Source organism: Schistocerca nitens, chromosome 3 (assembly GCF_023898315.1).
Source record: "Schistocerca nitens isolate TAMUIC-IGC-003100 chromosome 3, iqSchNite1.1, whole genome shotgun sequence".
Taxonomy (NCBI): domain Eukaryota; kingdom Metazoa; phylum Arthropoda; class Insecta; order Orthoptera; family Acrididae; genus Schistocerca; species Schistocerca nitens.
The window spans coordinates 907,930,461-907,950,568 of NC_064616.1; the positions used below are offsets into that span (position 1 = coordinate 907,930,461).

At 37.7% G+C, this 20,108-nt stretch overlaps 1 protein-coding gene across 3 annotated transcripts in view; it reads right to left on the minus strand.

The window, feature by feature from the left end:
* LOC126248966 (regulator of G-protein signaling 7) overlaps positions 1 to 20,108 on the minus strand; it is a 220,949-nt gene that overhangs the window by 97,954 nt on the left and 102,887 nt on the right. For all 3 annotated transcript variants that reach the window (XM_049950518.1, XM_049950516.1, XM_049950517.1), the window contains 4 exons: positions 15,301 to 15,397; positions 9,631 to 9,681; positions 1,322 to 1,428; positions 1,185 to 1,236 (listed from right to left, as the gene is read on the minus strand). In XM_049950518.1, the coding sequence (XP_049806475.1) occupies positions 1,185 to 1,236; positions 1,322 to 1,428; positions 9,631 to 9,681; positions 15,301 to 15,397 (307 nt within the window). The remainder of the gene's footprint in view (positions 1 to 1,184; positions 1,237 to 1,321; positions 1,429 to 9,630; positions 9,682 to 15,300; positions 15,398 to 20,108) is intronic.

Sequence of the window (20,108 nt, forward strand, 5' to 3'; positions counted from 1 at the left end):
AGCACTTAGACGATTAATGACCTGTCTCAATTGCAGAGTGTTTTCATATCTCTGGGGAGGTCACTGCAATTTAGCAAAATGTGATCTACTACCGGGGGCAGCAGGACAGTAAATCTCTCTCTCTCTCTCTCTCTCTCTCTCTCTATCTATCTATCTCCCCCCCCCCCCACCCCACCCCCCCTTCCGCTTTTCTATGGGCAATAAGTATAATGAATCTCAGGGCTGCAAGAAGAATGATAGAATTAATAGAATCCTCCAGCCTGCTCAGCATGATGCTGCATTCTGTATCTGTACAACTGGCTCAGAGTCTTCAATGAAGCACATGTAATTTTCTTAGGATTTTGCATTTGAAAGAAGGAGAGTTCATCGTACTGCTTGTTGGGCTTCAAGGATTTGCTTGTTGCAGATTCCAGTTTGTTTTCCATTTGTTTGAAGACTGTTGCTACATGTGCTGGAGGTACCTGGTACTTATAATCCAATGACTGGCTTACTAACAGCAGAATCAAAACCAGAAATGCTGGAACCATCACAGTTGTCCATGTGTCAGTTTATACTGTTGGTACTTCCCCTGCTTCACATAAAAGTGTAATCACTTGAAGAATGCTATAGTGTCACTGATCTGCATGCCAGTGGCAGAGGGGCTTCTATTTCATGATGATATCACCATGCAAAGAGCTAACTATCTTTGCCATGTCATGTCACCGCGATAGTCTTACTGCAACCAAGATTTTTGTAGTATTTATATCAAAATCTTGATTCATTTTACAAATCCAAAATACTATACATACAAATATCTCCAGAGCTATTCTCTTATTAATGTCATGTGTGTAATTTTCCAGGAGAAAAATAGAAAATAACCAGATTTTGAAGCCACTGGAGCACCCTAATAGATATCACATCATGATGAATTTTGAAAGTTTAAATATTTTTCCTCTATGAGTTCTTATGATTATGTTATAATGATTATTACTGGTATTTTAAAAAAGTAATTTTAAGTGAAATTCAATAAATTTTAATACATAATTAAAAGATAATCCTTTTTCTTTCTCACAGAACACCATTACAGCTGTAACTAAGACTGAATACAAAAGAGCAGCAAGAAATCAACAATCTCTGTCATACATGAATATATAAATTTCAAGATTGTTAACAACTGAGTAATTTCATGACTGACTGCGGCTTACCATAGTCTGTGTTTTCTGGTTCCCAGCAATTTGATGGCCAGAAGTATGGTGTCTGAAAGCATATTTGAAAATTCTGTTTTAGATTTGTGACAGTGTTTTTGTAAGAAAAACAATCAGTAATATGTTATCATGCATACCTGAAATCTGTAGAAAGTATTGTCATTTTTGACAGTTAACATATGATCATCAATAGGAAAAAAGTACCCATGTGCCGCCATCAAGTGAGCAAGATGTAGGGCTTCCACTAAAACAGAATAACAGTTCACAATACACAATGCCTTATTACACATACCCCACTTACAATGGAACAGTTTTAGTCATTAAATGCACTACTGATGACAAGAGTATTTTTACTTAAAAATTATTACAATTTAATTCTACTTCTTTATCTCCATTCTTACAAACTAATACAAGCACAGTTTGTTTCAAAATGTTCTGTTGCTTTGTAGAATGAGATTAGATTCAGTTTTCATTCCATAGACCCAAAAAAATGAGATGATTCTCATGGATGTGGAACATGTCAGAAAGTATAACATAAAAATATAAAACACTTGAATACAATACTCACTACCCTTATCATTTGTAAGGAGATTGTCAAAGTAGATGAATACAATACAGTAAACTAGAACAGCTAATATTTACAGAATTAATATGCTAGCTAATACTTACAGAATTAATACACTGTTAGAATGAAACATTGTTATGCACTATTAATAAATTTATCATACACAAAATACCTAATCTTGACTGTTGTGACCAAGTGCTGTCGAAACTGAAATCTAACAGACATTTTTACTGAAGCTGGCCTTACAGTCTCTGTTAAGATATTCATCTATAGAGTGGAAGGAGTTGGCTATCAAAAAGTCTTTCAAACTCTGTTTAAACCATGCTTTATCTGAAACCAAGTTTTAATGGTTGCTGGCAATTTATTGAAAATGTGTGTTCCTGAATATTGGACCCCTTTTTGGACCAAGGTACATGATTTTAGGTATTTATGTAGATTGTACTTATTCCTAGTATTGATATTATGTATTGAGCTATTGGTTGGAAATAGAGATATATTACTAGCAACAAATTTCATTAAGGAATAAGTATACTCAGAAGCAGTAGTTAGAATACAAAGTTCCTTGAACAGGTTTCTACATGATGTTCTTGAATTTACACCACAAATGATTCTTATTACATGCTTTTGCATGCTAAAACCTTTTGTTCAGTTTGATGAGTCACCACAGAATACGATCCCATATGACATAATAGAATGGGTGTTCCAATAACCAATCAATTATATCTTAAATTTAAAAACATTATAGAGCATAGACCAAGCAGACATTATAAGATTATTAAAAAATTTTAAATATGTCATTTTGATTGAGTTTCCAGTCTTTGTCAGTTTCTGCTTCAGTATATAGACATTTAGCTTGGCTCCAGTGTTGTGTGGTGTGTGTTCTCTCTGGTGTCAGATTAACTTAAGTTACATTTTGACATAAACTAATGCTGTATAGATATACAGGTTCACAACAGTCAGTATCTTAAACTTGCTAAAGAGGAGATGGCAGTTTCCCTTTGGATTCAGTTTGCCCATTACTCTGATTACTTTTTTTAATTTGCAGAATTTCATGATATAACATGAATGTCCCTATATCAGAATGGCACAGGAGATGTGTGACTGGAATAGGTTAAAGTGTGCCACATTTAGACATTAATTAGAGAGTGCATCTATCAATATCCACATGAGATACAACATTCAAGATATTCACTAGCAGACATGGCTAACATAAAAATAACAGTTTAATTTGGAACCAATGAGAAAGCCTCATAGTTTTACTGATTTACTTTTCACATCTTTCATTAATCCTAGATTTTTTCCTGCATTTTATAAGTATTACTGAGAAGTTTGTTGCAAGAAAACCACATCGTTGTTAGGTAACTAATTCATTGCTAGTTCTTATTTTTACTGATGTTAATGAGCATGATTATTTTTCCTGAGATTCCTGATGCAATTCCATTGTGTCATGGTGTATATGCAGAAGTGTTGTGTCATCTGAATAACATACCAGTGAATTAGTTCCTACACTGGAAGGCAAATCATTAACTGCAACAATGAAAAGAAATGCACCAAGGGCTGAGCCCTATGGCACATCGGTCCAGAACTTCGTGAGCAAAAACCATCTATTTTTAACTAAGAGAAACTGTCTCCAGTTGCTTAAATAGGACTTGATTACAGCTTAAGAAGAGTTGTATATGACATAAAATTCCAGTTTCGTGAGCAAAATGTTACAAGGGCATATCGACACAGACAGTAATGTGATCACAAAGCACAACAGAATCAGATCTTTATTTTCAAATGCTGTTAGCATTTGGCAAACAGATTTGGTGACCACAGTATTAGTATTTTTAGAATGCTAGAATCCAAACTGTCAGTTGGAGAGGAATCAGATTTTTCAAAATACTCACAGTTATTAAGGTGGTTGTACTTGAAAACTTTGGAGAACAGTACTCACTGCATCAGGGAAAGCTACAGATTTTAAACATTTATTGAATATGTAAGTAAGTGGTTGACACAGATGACTTTTTTCACTATATACTTTGAGAACCAATTACAGTCCATACTTTTGGAGTTAGAGAACTTTCACAACACCTTGTGAGTGACTTCTAACTGGCTGAGCACCAAACAGGCCTAATGCACATACAGTAGTGTTCAAAGGTATTTGGTAGTTGTGGTGTTATGTTGTCAGTACTCCTTGCATGCTGTCACAACAGAACAACCCACACCATTGTGTCACTGTATCTACAGCTTCATGAGACTGCGGTTACGTACCTAGTGAACAAGCAAGGTCATACAATAACAATGTAAGTATGCATTCCTTTAGCTCCAAAGTTAGAGACAACTAGAACTGTGCCCAAACATAAAGAATACTAAGTTTGTGGGAGACAAGCTGTTTTGCATGCACTGAAGAAGGGGAAGTCACAGTCTAGTGTTGCTAGAGACTATGGCATATCACAATAACTAATAAGTATGTGGTGTCAATGGCAAAAACAGGAAGGAACAATAGCCAATAACCCAAGGTCAGGTCATCCTTGAAAAACAAGGAGGGAGGACAGAATGATTTGTAAGCAGTTGGCTGCTGATCCAAGAAAATCACCTCAATAAATTAGGGTGATCTGAAGCAGCATCATGGACTGAACCTACATGTCTCTACGGTAAAATATTATCTAGTATCAGGTGATTTAAACAGTAGACAACCATCATGTAAACCACTTATAAATTCAAAAACAGGAATGCCAGGATAGAGTTTGTAAAGAAACATCAATCCTGGAATGCTATAGGTTGGCCTAAGGTTTTATGAAGTGATGAAAGTAAATTTAACGTATTTTCTTCTGATGGTGTGCTGTATATATATCAACCAAAAAACCAAAGTGATAAAAAAAAAGTACCAGTTATCGACCATTAAGCAAGGTGGTGGCAGCATCATGGTGTGGGGATGTTTTTCTAGCTGTGGGGTTGATTCTCTAGTCCAAGTAGTTGTTTTGTGTGCAGTAACATTTTAGAAAAGAATATGGTTCCACACAGAGGAAAGGAATATGCAATGTAATTGAATATTTCAACAGGATAATAATTCAAAACACAACTCCAGACATTTAAAAAAAGTTATTTTCAGAAAAAATTAAACTTTTGGAGTGGCCAAACCAGAGCCCAGATCTAAATCCAACTGAACATCTCTGGGATGCATTGGAGCAATGTGTTCATGGCAGAAGCTACTCAGAGAAGAATCAATATGCTGCTGCCTTATTGGATGAATGGTCAAAACGCCCAAAGTTTGTGGATTCAATGGCAAACAGCTGTACAGATGTGATAAAAGCCCATGGGTATGTGGTGAAATACTGATTTGTTCTTCAGATTCCAAAATAGTTTTGTTTTATTGTTACATACTTAGATCCATAAATTACTTTTGAGCCAGACGAATTGTTATTTCTATTTTGTCGTGAGATAACTTTGTTTGAACCAAATGTAGTTTTGTACTAAACGAATTATAATTACATAGTTTTCAATTAACCACTGGCAGTTTTTTTTCTATTGCACACTTATCTTTGTGTAGTTGTAACTAATGCTTCCTACAAAATACTCTTGAGTACTACTGTTCTTTCCTCAATCCTTATATAGCATATATGCAACATCCAACTTTTCTTTTATTATTTTTTTTATAGCTCAGGGAACAAACTAAACTCACTGTGCCCAATTGTAGCATATCTTCGCATCATATGCTTTCTGTGGCATCACTTGTTTTCATTTCTGCACATTCCCAGTAGGTGGCAGCATTTGCTTGAGGAAATCTGTTTATCACAGTGTCAACACGTTTTCAAGAAAAGTTAATTTCTGTTTGCATTTAGTAATTTTGGACTACAATGTGTTTAGAATATGCTGTAATATGCCAACATACCTTACTCTATCACATAAGTGACCGTTTATTTCATCACAACAAATGAGTGATATATATTTTTTTATGTAGCACTTGGTCTACATTCGGCAACAACCTATACTTTCACCCAATGGCACTGTTTCCAAAATTTTTAGGTGTTTGACATTTAGTTTTCTGATTACTGCACCTGTTTCATTTATTTTCTAACATAAATAGTATTCACTTTGAACATGCCCAAAAATTCTGGTGAATCACACCAATTTTTTAAATGTATGAGAAGGGTATATTGCTACTCAGCAAATAGAACAGGCATTGAGTGGCAGTCAGACATATTGAAAAAATACTGTTAGTTATTACTGGGTTAAGTTCTTCATCAGGTGCAGAAAAAACAAAACAGAAAGCCGCCATTCATCACACTAAATAGAAATTCAGTCTAAGTCGTCCTGTATGCTTCAACAGTCACCCAACGATGGTACTTTCCCATGTACCACAGTGTCATCAGAAAACAGTTGTACACTGATGCTCAAACTCTCCATCATATTATTTACTTATATGGAGCACAAGAGCCACTCTATCACACGTCCCTGGGCACTCCTGACGATCCCCTTGCCTCTGATGAACACTTGCCATCAAGGACAGCATGCTGCATTCTATTTCTTAAGACATCTTTGAGCTACTTGCATATCTGGGAATCTATTCCATATGCTTGGACCTTCATTAACGATCTGCATGCTGGAAATTTAGGAATCTGTCCTTCATCCATGATTTCTAAATCCATGCTGATTTATGGATAGCACCTTTTCTGTCTCAAGGCAATTTGTTATATTGTAATTCAAAATAAGTTCAAAAATTCTCCAGTATACTGATTTTAAGGATAGAAGTCTGTAAGTTTATGGTTATATTCTTTTACCCTTCCTATATGCAGGCGTCACCTGAGGTTTTTTCCAGTCACTTGGGACTTTGCGCTGAGCGAGAGATTTATGATAAATGAAATGATGATTAAATGGACACCCTAGCTGCAAACAGGCATTGATCTACTTCATTGGGGACATGTTGAAAATGTGTGCCCCGACCGGGACTCGAACCCGGGATCTCCTGCTTACATGGCTTACATCCCGGGTTCGAGTCCCGGTCGGGGCACACATTTTCAACATGTCCCCAATGAAGTAGATCAATGCCTGTTTGCAGCTAGGGTGTCCATTTAATCATCATTTCATTTCTAGCAAAGCCGCATGGTCATTCACGGTAACTGTTCTCTCGGGAACAGATACTACCGTCATATATATTTATGATAAATGCAAGTCAAGTAAGGTTCAGTGCCATGCAGTGCTCTCTGTAAATCAGCACTGGGATTCCATCCAACTATTTCAGTTGCTTCTCAATGTCAGTGATGCCCATTTCTATGTCCTCCATCAGCGAGTTTATGTGATGGTCAAATGATAATATGTCAATATCTCCTGTGTGAATGATTTTTTTAAACTCCAAATTTAAAACTTTAGCTTTCATTTTTCTGTTTTCTACTGCCACATCTGACTGGTTGACAAGTGACTGGACACAACTCTTTGACATGCTTGCTGATTTTACATAGCACCAGAATTTGCTCCCATTCTCCGCAAGATTCTTTGCTACGGTATGATGGTGGAGGTTGTTGTATGCTTCACACACTGATATTCTATAGGCATACATGTTTCTATTTAATTTTGCCTGTCAACATTTCCATGTCATTTTTTCACCCAAGAGTGCAACAATCTCTGCTACTTCTGCACTTTCCAAATTTTACCATGAAACCACAGTGGGTCTTTTCCATCTTTAATATTTACTCAGCACCTACTTCTCTGGAGCACAAATTGCAATCAGCTTAAATTTCGCCCATAATTCCTCTATATTTATCATATTGGAACTAAATTATATCTATTCACTGTCTAAGTAGGATGCTAACAATTGTTTATCTGCACTTTCCAGCACATACACTCTCCTAGCATTCCCAATGGATTTATTAACTTAAGTAGCAACTGTTGCTGTGATGACATCATGATCACTAATGTCTGTCTCTATACTGACACTATTGATACAGTGAGGTCTGTTTTAACTAAAAGGTCTAAAATATTTCCACTGCTTGTGGGCTGCTGAGCAAGCTGCTCACAACAGTGTTTAGAAAACATGTTCAAAAGTATTTCACAAGACTGTCTATCTGTATCACTTGCAATAAATCCATAAATGTCCCAGTCTACAGTCAATAGGTTAAAGTAATCTTCAAACAATAGTGCATGATTGGGGTATTTCTGTTCTACTGAGTGTAGACTTTCTTTGACTGATTCTGCAACTGTTACAGCATAACCAAGTGGTCAGTAAGAACATCCAATGATTAACTTGTGTTCACCTACGCTGGTTACTTGTCACCAGATTATTTCATAGTTAGATTCAATCTCAACCTCAAGAGACAAAATTTGTGTAGACTGCAATAAACACTCCCCCTCCTATGGTGTCTAACCTGTATTTCCAATATACAGTCAATCCCTTGTTAAATATTTCAGAGCTTTCTACTTCAGGTTTCATCCAGCTTTCAGGTCTGTACAATAACTGTAGAGTACAATAACTTTCCTGGAGGGCAGTAATCTCAGGAACTTTGTTTGGTTATTTACTGTTAAAATTTTTACATTAAAAGTCTCTTTAATTTGTATGTGATCTGATTTTGCTCTCTGTGTACTGTCTGACTAGTATTCATCAGAAGACCACAAGCTATGATCATCATTGGTCTGCAAGAAAACATATTTACAATGTGGTTTGCTTGGTGACAAAAATTAACACTTTATTGCAGTTTCTCAGACAGATTTTAAATATCTTGAATAACCATCAATAGTTGTTGACATCTGATTTGCCCCCTTTCTTGTGAAGTGGGTAAATTATTGCACTCTTTCATTCTCTAGTGATTTTCTCAGTTTGCAGGCATTCAAAAGTATTTTATGGAGAATTTTGGCCAGTTTTTCAGCACATATTTTGAATATGTCTACTATTATTCCATCCTCCCCGGGTGCCTGATGATTTGCTTGACTTCTTCCAGTGTAGGCTGTGTTGTTGAGTTCAGATTTGGAATAGTTTCTCAGACTTACACAATTCAATAAGTTTTCAAAGAACACTGCATGGAGTTTGCAGTTTTCTATGTACTTTGTTTACAGTATTTTATCTGGATATCTGAAGCTTAATCTGAGAGTTTGATAATTTTGTAATTGTTCTTAAAATTTATTCCAAAAATATCTGGTATTATTTCTTGTGACATTTTTGCCAATTTCCATTATTTTGCATAAAATCTCCCATTACCTCGGTAGTGGTAATTGAAATATTTCTGTATGTAGCAATCAGATTTGAGTTCACTTTAATCAATACATGGTAGAATGTTGAATAAGCAGTAGAAACAATATAGGAATCCCATATTGTTAACCTATACAAGAAGTATAGGAGTAGATAGTTTGACATTGTCCTCCTTCAACCTCAGAAGGATGTCCCAAATAAGCAACTGCATTGGTTATGAATGCTCATAGCTTCCTTCATATACAAAATATTCATGATGCCAGAGAATTAAACATCTCTATCCAACAGCTGGAGAATGATCAACAGAATCTAATGCCTTACCCACTCCACAGATTTTGAATTTAATGAAAGGCATTATCACATAATACAGTGCTTAGGAAGTGTATATAATAATCTCTTCTCGTACTTCTAGCCAAATTTTGAACCATCTCACATGATAATTATTCTGCACCATCTATATGCATTTATAAGAAAAGGGTAGACGATACACAGTGTCAATTTGTGAACTTCATGCAGGCCATTGTTCAAGTATCTAAGAATTCACCACACTTTTGTGGCATCAATCAGAGAAGTGAGTCGCTCAAAGAGTTAAATAGATTTTTTCCATAACTAAATTACTTAAAGGAACAATGTTTAAAAAGTCAAAAACACAGATACAATGAAGCAATAGTCTGTAGAAAATAAATAGCAATATTATTAAGAGAACAACATTAACTTACCTTGATCTTCAACATCCAAGTTCTTTAGCATCCACATTATCAAATCTGATCCTGAAACAAGACACCAAAAATATCTGGCTCAGTGGCATTCCTCAAACCAATCTATGTTGTAAATTCCTATGGCAAAATTCAACAAACACGATTGTAATTTAAATATGTCATTTAAACATTATGTGATTCATATTCCTTACATCACATTTTAAAATCAGCCATTCTAGTTTTCATTAATTGTTTCTTTGAGAAATGTATACCAATAATGAAGTCACTAATGATTACACAGCAGCAAAACCTTTCTCCATATTTTTCAATGTTCATTTAATATTCATATTTTAGATTTACTACAAGTTTCACTTGTAACTATAATTACATTGAGACTATTTACACCTGATTTCTCACTTGACTTATAGGTACATACTGACTATTTCTATGACAGGCCTTTATTTATATTTAATTGACACACACAGATCCATGCACAGAGAGAGAGAGAGTAAGTGGGGGGGGGGGGGGGGGCAGGGGGAGATGGGATGAAGGGTAGGGAAGGGACGATTAGAAGGAGTGAGCACAGCAACTATTAATTAAACTGAAATGAATGAGAAGCAAAGGTATTTGAAATAATGGTGCTTAACATATCATCTTCATTTATCTCCTTAGATACAAAAAAGTTCAACCAGAATTTTGACTTTTGTCTAAAATGATTTACAGAAACTACAGAAAACCTAAATATGGATGGCTAGTCAGTTATCTAAACCAAATTCTTACTGAATGAGAATCCACCCCCATAATGATAGTGACACTTCATTCAGTTTTTGTGGAGTCGGCTATATACAGAAATCTGTAGGACTATCAGCTTGTTATTTATTTCTTCCAAGGAAAGTCTGTTTCCTTGCAGCTGTATTTTTATTTTATTTTGATGTTTATTTCATACATGTACTGTTTAAACTCCAAGACAATACTGTCTCATCTCCAGATACCTACGCAACTTAAAGTACAGATGTGATCATTTAAAATACATACATTGTACAAATACAGATTTGGTCACGAATATATCAGTTAACATACACACAGGGAAACATGGCATAATAGTCAAATAAAATAATAAGAGTTAACAAAAGTTGTGGGATTTATATTGAGTATTGTTAATGGTATAAAATTTTACTTATGGTGTGAAGATATCTCAGTTTCAATGCAGAGAATAGAGTGTGTTTGATATAAATTTTCCCACTGAGTTGTAGACACATTATGGGCACTAACCTTGATGGAAAGACATCACAGGACTTACAGGATTTGATCTGTGAATTTGAAAGACAGATTAAAGGCCACAGGAGGGGGAGTGTGGCTGCAGCTGACAAAAATAGTCTCTATTGAGGTGAAAGTTGGGCGTGACATTGAAGTTATGAGGTCATGTGTAGCAGGTGTAGAAGGTAAAACAAAGTGTTTTGGATTTTTTTATCAGCAATCCAAAAACCACTGTGACAGTTCTAGAGTAACTGAAAGGAAGTCTGTGGTTAGTAGCGTGTAAATACACAGATCATGCAACACTAGTTGGAGGCAACTTTAGCCTACTGAGTATAGACTGGGATATCTATGGATTCATTGCAGGGGGTACAGAAAAATACTTTTGAACACACTTTCTGAAAACTGTCTTGTGGTGCTAGCTCAGCAGCCGACACACAACGGAAATATCTTAGACCTCGTAGCTCAAAATAGGCCAGACCTTATCGACAAGTCAGTAGAGAAATAGGGATTAGCGATCATGAAGTCATTATAGCAACTATGATTATAAAAGTTAATAAATAAGTCAAGAAGGCTAGGAGAGTGTTACTGCTGGATAGAGCAGACAAGCAATGGTTAGCAATTCACTTAGATAGCGAACTGACATCACTTAGTTCCAGTAAGGTGGATGTAAGGGAACTATGGGCAAAGTTTAAGCAGATTGTGAATTGTGGTCTGGAGGGTTATGTGCCTAGTATGCGGATAAAAGATGGAAAAGATCCACTGTGGTTTAATAACAAAATTCAGAAGATGCTGAGGAAGCAGAGGCTGATGCACTGTTGGTTCAAAAAAGAACACACAAACGATGAAAAGCAAAGGTTAGTAGAGATTGAAGTGTCAATGAAAAGATCTATGCACGAAGCATACAAAAACTACCAACATCACACCTTAGCAAGAGATTTGGCAGAGAACACAAGAAAATTCTGGTCCTACATAAAATCACTCATCATGTTTAAAGCTTCCATTCAGTCCCTTGTTGACCAGTTTGGTTTGGTAGTTGAAGATAGCGAAACAAAAGCCCACATTTTAAATTTCACATTCAAGAAATTGTTCACACAAGAGAATGATGTAAACATACCATCATTTGACAATCAGACAGATTACCATATGAATTACATAGTAATGAGTATCCTTAGCATAGAGAAACAACTGAAAGATTTGAAAGCAAATAAATCACCAGGTCCAGATGGAATCCCAATTCGGTTTTACAAAGAGTGCTCTAGGGCATTGGCCCCTTATATGGCCTGCAATTGTCAGGAACCTCTCACTCATCACAAAGACACAAGGAACTGGAAAAAAAGCCCAGGTGACTCCAGTATATAAGATGGTTAAAAAAATGGACCCACAAAATTACAGATCAGTATCCCTAACTTCTGTTTGAAGCAGAATCCTTGAACATATTCCCAGTTTGAATATATTAAACATTCTTGAGACTGTGAAGCTTATGTCCATGAATTAGCATGGGTTTAGAAAGCACTGCTCCTGCGAAACTTAACTTGCCCTATTCTCACATGATATACTGCAAACAATGAATGGAGGCAACAAGCAGATTCCATATTTCTGGATTTCCAGAAAGCATTTGACATGGGCCCCAGTGCAGGCTCTTAATAAAGGTACACGCATATGGAATAAATTCACAGATATGTCAGTGACTTGAAGACTTCTTAAATAATAGAATCCAATATGTTGTCCTTGATGGTGAGTGTTCATCAGGGACAAGGATATTGTGAGGAGTGCCTCAGGGAAATGTGATAGGACCGTTGTTGAGGGTGGACAGCAATCAGCAGTTGTTTGCTGATGATACTGTGGTGTACAGTACGGTGTTGAAGTTGAGTGAATGTAAGAAGATATAAGACAACATAGACAAAATTTCTAGTTGGTGTGATTAATGGCATCTACTTCTAAATGTGGAAAAATGTAAGTTAATCTTGATGAGTAGGAAGAACAAGCCTGTAGTGCTCAGCCACAGTATTACTAGTGTCCTGCCCAACACAGTCAAGTCATTAAAATATCCAGGTGTAATGTTGCAAAGCCATATGAAATGGAACAAGCATGTGAGAACTGTGGTAGGGAAGGAAAATGGTCAACTTAGGCTAATTGGGAGAATTTTAGGAAAGAGTGGTTCACCTGTAAAGGAGACAGCATATAGGATGCTGGCATGACCTATTCTTGAGTACTGCTTGAGTGTTTGGTATCTGTAACAAGTTGGTTTGAAGGAAGACATCAAAGCAATTCAGAGATTGGTTACTAGATTTGTTACCAGTAGGTTCAAAACACACGTAAGTGTTACTGAAATACTTCAGGAACTTTAATGGGAATCTTTGGAGGGAAGGCAACGTTCTTTTCTAGTAACACTACTGAGAAAATTTAGAGAACTGGTAATTGAAGCTAACTATCAAATGATTCTGCTGCCACCAACAACATTGCATGTAAGGGGCATAAAAATATGATTCGAGAAATTAGTTTTTAATTGTTGCTGGCAATTTATTGAAAATGTGTGTTCCTGAATACTGGACCCCTTTTTGGACCAAAGTAAGTGATTTCAGGTGTTTATGTAGATTGTTCCTATTCCTATTTTGATACTATGTATTGAGCTATTAGTTGGAAACAGAGGTGTATTACTTGCTACAAATTTTATTAAGGAATACATATACTGAGAAGCAGTGGTTAGAATACAAAGTTCCTTGAACAGGTTTCTACATGATGTTCTACAATTTACACCACAAATGAGTCTTATTATATGCTTTTGCATGCTAAAAACTTTTGCTTGGTTTGATGAGTTACTCCAGAAAGTAAACAAAGAGGGCAACTTTTCTTATATTTATATCTTCTACATCTGACACTGTTCTTACTTCAAATACAGACTTGTTTATGTGTTTCAGCAATTCAGTGGTATGCCCTTCCCAACTGAATTTATTATTGAGTTGTAATCCCAGAAATTTAACACTGTCAGCCTCTTTGATCTGCATGTCTTCATATGTTATACACATTCTGGAAGGAAATCTCTTGAGAAACACCACACATAATTAATTCCCAGTGAGATGGGGCTGACTGCTTACTGCACAGGTATTTCGCAACAACATCCTGTGTTTCCTGTTAGTTAGGTAAGACTCGAACCGTTTTGCAGCACTGCCGGGGACACCAATATATTCTAATTTACTTAAGAAAATTCTGTGATTCACACAGTCAAAGGCTTTCGACAGGTCACAAAAAATACCAGCAGTCTCTAATATGTTACCTAATGAATTAAGTAAATACTTACTGTAAATGTAAATAGCTTTCTCTATATTGGAACCCTTCAGAAACCCAAACTGATATTTGGATGATATATTATTTGCCATAAGATGCTTAAGAAAACATCTGAACACAACTTTCTCACATATCTCTGAAAAAGCCAGCAAACGTGAAATTGGTCAATAGTTTGATGGTATCTCTTTATCCCCCTTCCTACAAAAACGATTAACTTCAGCATATTTTAGCCAGTCTAAAAACATTCCATTCATAAGAGATTGATTACATAAGTAACTTAAGATAAATTCAACTCACATGAGCACTCTTTGATTAACTTCATTGATATGTTACCACAAACATTAAAATGCTTATATTTTAAGGATTTTATGATGGATGCTACTTCTTTGGGAGACATGAGTGTCATTTCCATTTTACTGAAGTTATGTGTAAAGACTAGTGACAGATACTCCATTGCAGTGTATACCGAACCTGATAACCCCAAGCTGTCAGTAACAGGAACAAAGTACTTGTTTATAAGGTTTGCAACACTAGATGCATTTGTTACCAATGTCTCATTTATTTTTAGAGCTATCTTCTTCCTTTTTGGCTCCAACTGTCTCTGTCTTCACTATATTCCATATACTTTTTATTTTGTTGCCTGATGTAATTATCTTTCTCTCATAAAAAAGCTTCTAAGATTTCTGTTTAACTGTGTTTATCTTAATTGAAAGAGACTTGACCATTAGCTGTAGTTACATGACAAATGTACTGTGGATGAACACATGTGTGCTTTGTATTGCACAGGTAACTGAGGACAATAAAATACTGTGGTGAAATTGATAGTAGAATTATGAGATAAACATTGAAATAAAATAAAAACACAGCTGCAAGGAGATCGATTTCCATTAGAATAAATATGATTCAGGTGCCCACTAAAAATGATACCAATGAATATGTGACAGAATGGTGAAGGAAGTCATAAAAAAACTCAAGATTAGGAAAGAGATAAAATGCAGACATAACAGGCAAAAGTTTGTTTTAAATACAGTGAGTAAGCAATCACACAGTCATCAGCAGTAATGACAAAAGTTACCATTTGTTTAAGCTCTGTAATCATTAGATTAATTTTCAGGCACTAAGTTTATGAGTGACATGCTCAAAACATACCTGTGAACACGGATGGTATTTTAGACATGAAACTTTTGACTGTTTTGACAGGTACTCCAGTTGTTTCATCCTGCATTTTTTCAACAATCTGCTCCATCTGTAAAGAAATGTTGTGTTTTACAATTTTTAAATGAAAAGTTGGTTTCTTGGACAGCAACACTATCTGACAAGGAGTGGACAGAAAACATATCTATATGGAACATACAGGGTGTTTCAAAAATGACCGGTATATTTGAAACGGCAATAAAAACTAAACGAGCAGCAATAGAAATACACTGTTTGTTGCAATATGCTTGGGACAACAGCACATTTTCAGGCGGACAAACTTTCAAAATTACAGTAGTTACACTTTTCAACAACAGATGGCGCTGCAAGTGATGTGAAAGGTATAGAAGACAACGCAGTCTATGAGTGCGCCATTCTGTACGTCGTCTTTCTGCTGTAAGCGTGTGCTGTTCACAACGTGCAAGTGTGCTGTAGACAACATGGTTTATTCCTTAGAACAGAGGATTTTTCTGGTGTTGGAATTCCACCGCCTAGAACACAGTGTTGTTGCAACAAGACGAAGTTTTCAACGGAGGTTTAATGTAACCAAAGGACCGAAAAGCGATACAATAAAGGATCTGTTTGAAAAATTTCAACGGACTGGGAACGTGACGGATGAACGTGCTGGAAAGGTAGGGCGACCGCGTACGGCAACCACAGAGGGCAACACGCAGCTAGTGCAGCAGGTGATCCAACAGCGGCCTCGGGTTTCCGTTCGCCGTGTTGCAGCTGCGGTCCAAATGACGCCAATGTCCACGTATCGTCTCATGTGCCAGAGTTTACACCTCTATCCATACAAAATTCAAACGCGGCAACCCCTCAGCGCCGCTACCATTGCTGCACGAGAGACATTCGCTAACAATATAGTGCACAGGATTGATGACGGCAATATGCATGTGGGCAGCATTTGGTTTACTGATGAAGCTTATTTTTACCTGGACGGCTTCGTCAATAAACAGAACTGGTGCATATGGGGAACCGAAAAGCCCCATGTTGCAGTCCCATCGTCCCTGCATCCTCAAAAAGTACTGGTCTGGGCCGCCATTTCTTCCAAAGGAATCATTGGCCCATTTTTCAGATCCGAAACGATTACTGCATCACGCTATCTGGACATTCTTCGTGAATTTGCGGCGGTACAAACTGCCTTAGTTTGTCTGCCTGAAAATGTACTGTTGTCCCAAGCATATTGCAACAAACGGTGTATTTCTATCGCTGCTCGTTTAGTTTTTATTGCCGTTTCAAATATACCGGTCATTTTTGAAACACCCTGTATATAATAGCTTTTTAAGCTTTATGAAGCAGTTTTGTTTAAAAAAAGAAAGAAAAAACATTCTGTGCCTCACACACAAATGCTTTGTTTCATATAATTTCACATTTAAACATATATAAATGACAAAAAAGCAGATATGTCCTGGGCAGAGTTGGGGATGTAAAAGACAAGGACTAGCTTTCCGACTATCTGGAAGCTTCAAAGAGATTTAAATCAAAATATCCTGGCATATTCGCACTTTTTTACTTGCTAGTATTAGTACCCCTGTAATCAAATATAAAGCAGTGTGTCCAGTAAAGAAACATGACACATGATTTCATGTCGTATAACATGCCACATGCTATAATGGCCTCCAACGTGGCATTTGTCATGTTGTGCTGTATGACACAACATGTCATTAAAGTTTAGGATGCATGCATCCCGACTCTAGTATACTTCCTATTGTAGCTGCATCCCCCTCTCTAGAAGCACATACATCTGTGTTTGTTTGTTCTTACACCCCTCAACATACATGTTACAGGATGTGAGTCTGGGGCAGAAATGATCCCCTCGGGGGGGGAAAAAAATCAAGGCTCCCCCCCCCCCAAACAAACCAAAGATCGAAAAACTGTCTTAGTGTCCCCTAAGGAACAAATTCATCCCCAGAAATTTTATCCCCCCCCCCCCCCAACAAACCAAAGATCGAAAAACTGTCTTAGTGTCCCCTACGGAACAAATTCATCCCCAGAAATTTTATCCCCCCCCCCCCAGGAAAACATTTTTTGCTATTACATGTATATTATTATGTGTTGTTTATTACGGCTGGCAAATAATTTGGATTTTGGTCACAGGATCACAGACTTTAACTTATAAATTCCAAGACGCAAGTGTGCCAACACCTTGCAGCTAAGAGAGCTCACTGTGCAGGGGAAGCAGGGTTAACTCATAAAAAAAGTGCAACCATGTCAAGATATGTTGATTTAAATGACTTTGAAGCTGCCAGATTAAATCAAAAAGCTGCTTCCCTCCTTTTGCACCCCTAACTCTGCCCAGGACACATTCACCTTTTTTTGTGCATTTTTCATTCTGGTTCCTTACTTTTACTCTACCACAGTTCTGACATTAGACAGCCACAACTTGGCAACCTATGTAGATTTTTGTTGACTCTAGGGACGACTGATCTGGTATCTTTTTTTTTTTTTATTGTCTTTCGAACCAACTTGCAGTTGTGCGTCGTTAGTCTGGCTCCTCTACAGATACCTGCCTTTCATGATTGAACCTGTCCTGAGGTTTTTCTTTTATTCTTTAAAAGTTTTTCAATATTTTTTAATTTGAAATTATTTTGTTTTAGATATGTACGATTAAAGATGGCGCAGAGTACAATCGTTACGAATTTGCGGCTCACGAAAACTGTATACATTCTAGTTTATTATGGACAAAGCGTCTAAAAAATGGTGGCGACAAAGACAATTTGTACTACTCGTGTGCGTATAAAGTAAATAACAGTAAAGGTATGTCTACACGATCGAAAACGATGAACTATGTTGTAGTGCCATATGGCGACCAAAAACTGATTGTCAGCATCGAAAGACGAAATAATTAAAGTGTTGCAAGAGGGGAGAGAGGCTCTGTTAGCGAAAATCAGGGAACTAGAGGAAAAACTAAGCAAATATATAACCAATGAAAAGTGCTGTGCAGTAAAAAGTGCATCGAACGCAGGTAATTTAAAACCGCAAACGAAGGTAAATTCATCATGTTATGTGTGCCCTGCAGTAACGCCAACGAGGAGGGGGGGGGGGGGGGGGGAGAGAGAGAGAGAGAGAGAGAGAGAGAGAAGCAATAGGAATGAGGGGGTAGGGAAGTGGCGCCCAGCCAGCGACGATGCACGATATCTCAGTGAACAAACCATTTCATCTGCTGAGGCAAAAAGATACACTACTGGCCATTAAAATTGCTGCACCAAGAAGAAATGCAGATGATAAACGGGTATTCACTGGAAAATATACTAGAACTGACATGTGATTACATTTTCACGCAATTTGGGTGCATAGATCCTGAGAAATCAGAACCCAGAAAAACCACCTCTGGCCGTAATAACGGCATTGATACCCCTGGGCATTGAGTTAAACAGAGCTTGGATGGCGTGTACAGGTACAGCTGCCCATGCAGCTTCAACACGATACCACACATCATCGAGAGTAGTGACTGGCGTACTGTGACGAGCCAATTGCTCGGCCACCATTGACCAGACGTTTTCAGTTGGTGAGAGATCTGGAGAATGTGCTGGCCAGGGCAGCAGTCGAACATTTTCTGTATCCAGAAAGGCCCGTACAGGACCTGCAACATGCGGTCGTGCATTATCCTGCTGAAATGTAGGGTTTCGCAGGAATCGAATGAAGGGTAGAGCCATGTGTCGTAACACATCTGAAATGTACCGTCCACTGTTCACAGTGCCGTCAAAGCGAACAAGAGGTGACCAAGACGTGTAGCCAATGGCACCCCATACCATCACGCCGGATGATACGCCAGTATGGCGATACACGCTTCCAATGTGTGTTCACCACGATGTCGTCAAACACGGATGCGACCATACTGATGCTGTAAACAAAACCTGGATTCATCCGAAAAAATGACGTTTTCCCACTCGTGCACCCAGGTTCGTGTTGAGTACACCATCGCAGGCCGCCTGTCTGTGATGTAGCCTCAAGGGTAACGACAGCCATGGTCTCCGAGCTGATAGTCCATGCTGCTGCAAACGTCGTTGAACTGTTCGTGCAGATGGTTGTTGTCTTGCAAACGTCCCCATCTGTTGACTCAGGGATCGAGACATGGCTGCACGAACCGTTGCAGATGCCTGTCATCTCGACTGCTAGTGATACGAGGCCGTTGGGATCCAGCAAGGCGTTCCGTATTACACTCCTGAATCCACAGATTCCATATTCTGCTAACAGTCATTGGATCTCGCCCAACGCGAGCAGCAATGTCGCGATACGATAAACCGCAATCGCGATAGGCTACAATCCGACCTTTATCATAGTCGGAAACGTGATGGGACGCATTTCTCCTCCTTACACGAGGCATCACAACAACGTTTCACCTGGTAACGCCGGTCAACTGCTGTTTGTGTATGAGAAATCGGTTGGGAACTTTCTTTATGTCTGCTCGTTGTAGGTGTCGCCACCGGCGCCAGCCTTGTGTGTGAGCGCTCTGAAAAGCTAATCATTTGCATATCACAGCATCTTCTTCCTGTCGGTTAAATTTGGCGTCTGTAGCACGTCATCTTCGTGGTGTAGCAATTTTAATGGCCAGTAGTGTATTTTTCCAGCTTTTTTCCCAAATTTCCCTGATACATTTGAAATTCCGTAATATTCCCTGCTTTCCAGAACTTGTGGCAACCCTGACTGTGCATTCCGACGGACTTGGGCAATTCCAGCAGGACAATGCGACAACCCACACATCCAGAATTGCTACAGAGTGGCTCCAGAAACATTCTTCGGAGTGTAAACACTTCCGC